Source organism: Lottia gigantea (genome assembly GCF_000327385.1).
Source record: "Lottia gigantea unplaced genomic scaffold LOTGIsca_838, whole genome shotgun sequence".
Lineage (NCBI taxonomy): Eukaryota > Metazoa > Mollusca > Gastropoda > Lottiidae > Lottia > Lottia gigantea.
In genome coordinates this window covers 1-6,586 of record NW_008710774.1, presented here as the reverse complement: position 1 = coordinate 6,586, position 6,586 = coordinate 1, and the positions used below count along the sequence as shown (strand labels likewise).

General features: G+C 29.5%; 1 protein-coding gene across 1 annotated transcript in view; it reads right to left on the bottom strand.

Moving 5' to 3' along the window:
* LOTGIDRAFT_176234 (hypothetical protein) overlaps window positions 1-5,039 on the bottom strand; it is a gene marked incomplete at both ends in the record, with an annotated part of 10,062 nt that extends 5,023 nt beyond the window's left edge. The window contains 8 exons of the mRNA XM_009067588.1: window positions 35-124; window positions 1,163-1,174; window positions 1,506-1,607; window positions 1,726-1,776; window positions 2,075-2,209; window positions 2,422-2,670; window positions 2,971-3,032; window positions 4,916-5,039. Of these exons, the coding sequence (XP_009065836.1) occupies window positions 35-124; window positions 1,163-1,174; window positions 1,506-1,607; window positions 1,726-1,776; window positions 2,075-2,209; window positions 2,422-2,670; window positions 2,971-3,032; window positions 4,916-5,039 (825 nt within the window). The remainder of the gene's footprint in view (window positions 1-34; window positions 125-1,162; window positions 1,175-1,505; window positions 1,608-1,725; window positions 1,777-2,074; window positions 2,210-2,421; window positions 2,671-2,970; window positions 3,033-4,915) is intronic.
* Between the last annotated feature and the right edge of the window lie 1,547 nt (window positions 5,040-6,586).

Here is a 6,586-nt window from a genome sequence, read left to right as displayed (position 1 = left end):
CTAAAAGTAAAAATAAACTTGTAACTTGACTTACCGATCGTTGATTAATATTAACACCAGGTTTTCCTACTAGTAATTTGATCACTTCACCTTTACCATGTTTTGAAGCNCAATGTAATGCTGTCTGTAAAACAAGAACACATTTCATACAATCTGATAAACTGCAAATAGTAACAACAAACTTTTTACGTAAAAGGTCCTATCTATCATGAAATTTTACACACTGGAACAAAATTCAGAAGAAAAATGGGCTGAAATGGTTTTTTTGTCTGAATATTACATGGAGTCACACTTTGAATATAATATAATTCAGGTTTGATGATAATATAATATCAAAATGTCAATGGCATTAAATTGCACTTTGAACTCTCAATTTCATAAATGCAATTGTTGAATTTTGTTCAAAATAATTTAGTTCATAACTAATATGTTTTGCCATGATAAATATGATTCTTGTGTTTCTCTTTCAAAAGGTGAAAATAAATTTAATTTTTATAGATCAAATTAAAGAACAAAGATACTTACATACTAATCAAGAAACAATAACATCATGATGGAAAAGAAAAAGATACAATGATTATGATTAGGTATAAGATATGACTGAGCCACTACAATGTATTAGCATGATTAAATCAAAATCAAAACAATGAACAGGACTATCTACATAAATATAAAATATATATATATAAATTTCATTATACTACATTTCAACTTGAATAGCAAAACATTTAAATTTAGATCAACAACATATATATTAAATATACTTACACCCTGGTGATGATGATTTATATGAAAAGAAAGAAAAATCAATGTTAATGAAAATATATAGAGAAACAGCTGTTTAACTGAAAAACTTTCCATCATTAATGCCCACTTATTTAAACAAACGTTCCAAACTTGTCTCAAAGGGTGGACATCAGAATAAGTTCCGAAGGGAGGTAGGTTGAAAATAGGTCAGTTGTCTGAAGATAACAAAGCGTGAAACTCTGAGTAATAACAACATGTATTTTAAGATTCTGTTTTAATATTTCCAGAGAAACAACAATAAATATTAATCTCATTAATTTATCTACAACTAATATACAACTTTAAGAACCTAGATAATTCACTGTATTAATACTATTCTTTAAGGTATATCTTGTACAAAATACCAGCTACTTACATTTGTAAAATCCTGCAATTAAAATTGGTATTAATGTTAAAAAATAATTAATCATGTACATGTATTTTATCTTTGTAAAGGACACATAATATAATTAAATAATCGATGAGAAAGGAACGAACTGGAACATTGAGTCTCAATAAATACAGTGAACTTATTTCTCAAATATGAATTTAATCAAACCCAGTGCCAGATCCTCAAAAATAAGGCTGGCAAGAATACTTTTATTCAGGTTTAACTATTTGGTTCTGAAAAGATTACATTTCCTTAACAAAAATATTTACATCCAAATTCTAAGTACAGTTTTTAAGCACCATTCAAGACAAAATGCAACAACACTTACTCTTATTTTAGCTAGGCTTGAATCTTTGGATAATAATCTATTCATTTCATGGTAATCAGCTTTACAACATGTCAACATCCATTCTTTTTCTTCAGCACCATACTATATAAACATTCAAAATTGATATATAGGCTATCAAATTTGTATTTAAAACTAATTTATTCTCTTTACTTTATACAACGGTGTTGTTTTTTTAAATTATAAGCAAAAGACAACTTACAGATATAAAATGAGTATCATCATCATCTTCTCCACCAGATCTTTCTCTGCCCTATAAGATATATCAACAACATCATCAAACATCTAGACAACAAAAACATCAGGTATTATTTGTGCTGTTGTCATACTGTTGAGAAGTTTTAATGCCTTGTTCTCATGCAAACCATCAAACTCAGTTGATCTTACCCACACCTTGTCAATGCAAATTGGCATTACTATCTAATCCCAATCAGGCTGATTTGATAAAGAAACTCGAAGCAATGACATAATACAGATTAATTACTAATAGTTTATTATATTGCTGAGTAAAAATCTATTCTAAAGAAATGATGTATGTTTTAGAAACTTACAGACTTCTTCTTAAATTGATTTGGCAATAGAATATCACTTTCTGAATCTATTTTATTTAAATGTTTAGCTCTATCTTTAACAGATATAACTGAATCATTAACATCATCATCAGCTGAAACTGTTCCTGTTGATAACTGAATTGAAGAACAATCATCATTAAGTAATGTGTTCAATTAACATGATCATATATAATGGTTTTTAAAATAACATATAAATTTAAAATATAATCATTTTAAATAAATGACTAAGAAAATAACACATATTTTCTTTTTAAAATCGTTTATATATCAAACATATAATGTACCATAATATATTTGCTCAAGTCTTAAGATAATCCAATACTTACTGATGATGCTACAGAAGAAGTTGATTCTGCTAAACTATTGGCACCGGTATCAAAATTCCTTTCCTTATTTCTATCAAACTGTTCATCACTGTGAACTTTTGACAATCCCTGTCCACTTTCATTATTTTTCTTTGCTGGCTGTCCAGGAGGTTCAGACTGAGCTCTATCTACTTTACTTGTTCTAGGAGCAGGTACTGGAGCATTTTCAGTTTGTCGATGTTTCTTCTTTAACACCAATATTTTACTTCCCTAAATTGTAAAGAGGAAGTTTGTGTGCGTTCATGGGCACAATAAGTAATTGTTACACAACTTAGTATGTTAACCATTTTCAAGTAATAAAAACCTGATTGTTTCTTTAAACAACATAGACAAATTTTATACAGCTCCAGGGATCCACTGGATTAAGACTCATTTCATGTGTACTTACTGGTACTTAACCTTGTAAGTTAGTAGATTTTGACCAGTGGATTGCAGTTTGCTTTCAGCACATGTTGTGGTCACATTATTTGAAGATTATGTTACAAGTCTGTAAGCTAATAGCAATCTTACCTCCTCTAATTTAATTGTAGCTAACTCATTTACATAATCTTTAAACTTTTCTCTGTGGGTTACTGAAATATTATCATATATATGCTTACCGGTATATTTTGTATTTTCTAAGAAAATTGAAATACAACTGAAAATTTTCAATATTTGTGAAATAAATCTATTTATTATGAAACTGGTTTGTTGATGACTTAAAAAAAATAAACTCTTACTCATATGCCTCTATTTAAGCCTCTGATAGCTATTTTGACAGTTGTCAGTTGGGGTAGGCCTAGAAAAATGGTAGAAAGAAAATATAGGCCCTATTTTAAGAAATTTTGACACCTCCCAAGGTGCATATTTTCAAACATATATTAATTTGATAATCATCATAACTTAAATCAAGAATGTTGAAAACATACACAAATCCCAAATCAATAAAAACTTTTGAAATAGAATTATTCACCTTTATAGAGGAATTATACCAAATTATTTGATTTGAAAGGTAGTAGTTTCTTCAATATATCTAGTAAAGATAGTGGACCACAGCCATATACGTCCACCGTGGCATGCAGATGGTAAATATTCAAGATTTAGGGGCAAGGGCAATAACACTGCTTCTAACAGTCAAAAAAAGCTCAAATTCGAACTTGATCTTCGTTTTATGAATATGTCTACACATACCGAATTTCATTTGATTCCATCAAAAAATCTAGTTTTTGGAGCGTTTACAAGCAAATGTTGAAGGACGGACGGATGGACAGACGGACCTTCGTTTCATCAATATGTATGCACATACCGAATTTCATTTGATTTCTTCAAACACTCTAATTTTTAGAGTGTTTAGGAGCAATTGATGTTGATAGAAGCACTTACTGTATAGAGGTTAAAGGGCGATAACTCCTCAAAACTGACGTAAGAGGCCTAAATCTTGAAAAAGCCTTAAATTTAATCAGAAGTAAACTAAACTTTCTCAACCTTTCGATTTTGGTCCAATAACATCCATTTTAAGTTTCATCAAAATCGGTTGAAAACTAAGAGAGTAATAGCATATTCAAGATTTTGGGGAAAGGGCAATAACTCTGCTTCTAAATAGCTCAAATTTGAACTTGATCTTTGTTTGATGAATATGTATACACATACCAAATTTCATTTGATTCCATCAAAAATTTTAACTTTTGGAGCGTTTACAAGCAAATGTTGACGGACGGACGGGGGTGCTGACAATATACGTCCACATAGAGAGATTTAAGTTTCTAAAAAGTTTAGTATAAAAATGAGATATACTGGTACTTACACTTGAAATCATTATAAAAGTTACTTGCAACAAATATTGAACTATTAAAAGAAGATAAAATATAATTGAAAGTCAATAACCATGTTTGTTCAGGATTTACAAACATTTTTTAACCACAAAACACATTTGCTTATTACAAATTCATTTAAAGCCCCCCTTCATTGTAATCTTGACATAAAATATTCCTTTATATTTTGTCTGGCCAATTCCAAATGAAAAAAATAGAATAGTTTATTAACTGATTGTATTACATAAATGGTTTAGTGGGAGAATGGTGGTATGGCTGAACTACAATAATATCCATCTATCCGAATATAACTGTGTTGTAAGGATCAGAGGCAGTAATAGAGGCAGATGTTTAGATCTACTTTCACTCCTAATTAAAGAAAATCTGAGTCATTCGGAATTCATTTGTAATTGTGGTTAGAGAGGACAGAGGTTGATGACTGTGGAGAGTGAAAGTAAATGGTAAAGTGGAGGAACTAGAGTAGTGTGAGATACAAAATATTTATCATGCGTAAGTCTGTTGATCTATTTCTCCAGTCCCTAAAATGATAATTTTGTAACATTTTGTTTCTTCATGTGATCAAATTAGATTTTTACTTCCGGTTTGGATTAGCCTAGATTATCTTACGATCAAGTAAATACGAGTTAACAATGTCTAATACAAACCTTTTGAAACAGGGTCATTTAGAAATGCCTTGAAATGTGTCACAAGCTGTTGGTTAGTTACTCTGCCACCATTATTTATCATGAATTCTTTCACTGCCTCAAGTGTAAAGCAAGTAGCGGCCATTTTCAATGTTTACACCGGAAGTTGAAGAAGTGAAAATTACGGTGGACTTCAAAATCAAACTACAAAATTAATTATAATCATAATATCTTACGGTAATTGATTATTAAAAGAAAAATCAAGTTTAGAATTAATTTAAATAGAAAAAACGCTGACATAGTTACGATATTTAGATTCCATGATTAAGTGATCTATAATAGACATTTTTTATGATATGAGAATAAAATTTCCATATAAAGCGCCTAGAAATTGCATTTCCAAAAGGTTATTTTTAGATCTCTTCTCGCATTTCAATCAATAGCCTACTCTGTACAAAGCTTTTAATTTTTTTGGAGATTATTTTTGCTAAAACAATATTAATTTCAGTAAGATTATACAAAGCTACATTTACAAAAATAGAAGTATTGCCTTTTTAGAAATAAGTAGGGGTTATTAATCCGGCCATATTCACTATAAAACATTGAGTAAAATAGGTAGAGTAGAGTTTATTTCGCTTTTATGTTTTCAAATGAATTTGAATTAGTCCTATATATTTGAAGGGAGGCTGTAGAGTGTGCAACACGGACAAAACTCAAAACGTTTAAGAGTGACACATCTGCCTCTATTCCATAGTATCTGATAACTATTTCAAAAGTTGTTGGCTGATATAGCCTTCAGTATCAACGTGGGATTGCCAAATTTCCTCAATAAAATGATGTCACAAGCTGGGGAGCCCACTTCTCCCCTACTACACTTTCAATTTTTTTTTATCATTTTACTTAGATAAGATAAGATTAAACCAGATTTATTGTAAGACAATAATAAAGAGATAAAATATAAATATATGATGATACACATGCAGAATAGACAAAATACTTAATATATAAATGTACATGGTCGTTGTATGCACCATATAGACAGAAATAGGACAGTACAATAATGTGAACAGATTAAATGATTATTGATATAATAATATAGATATATAATACTGCAGAATAAACATCAAAATAATACATTTAATACAAAATATAGAAAACACAGTACAGGTATCATGGTCCCTTTTACGTTCATCAAAAGCAAATCGAGAACTGTCTTTTGCTATAAAAGGCGGCGTGTCTAATATAATATGAAGGGATTGGTATAAATTTGTATAATTAGAAAAGATGGGTGATAAATTCAAATTCTCAAAGTTGACTATATCTAAGACATACTACATGTAGTAGAAAAGAGCGATTTAAGAACTGTATTTAAAAATTTCTATTATACATATTATTATAAATAGGGTTTCGGAAACAAGTTGAGGCTTATGCTAATCCCTCACCAAATACAATGTACCAAAATACAGAAAATATAAATGAATAGATATATGAATAAATAAATTAGCACACTAATATATTTATATATAAAAATTTAACAATAAATTAGATAGCTACCACAATTTATTATATATATATATAGATAAATGAAAGAAAGTGTGCAAAAGTGAATAGTGGTCAAAAGTGGTCATCACCAAGAATTCCGTCCGTCCACAAGTACACGATCACAACTGGGGTAAGTATACAAAATTCACA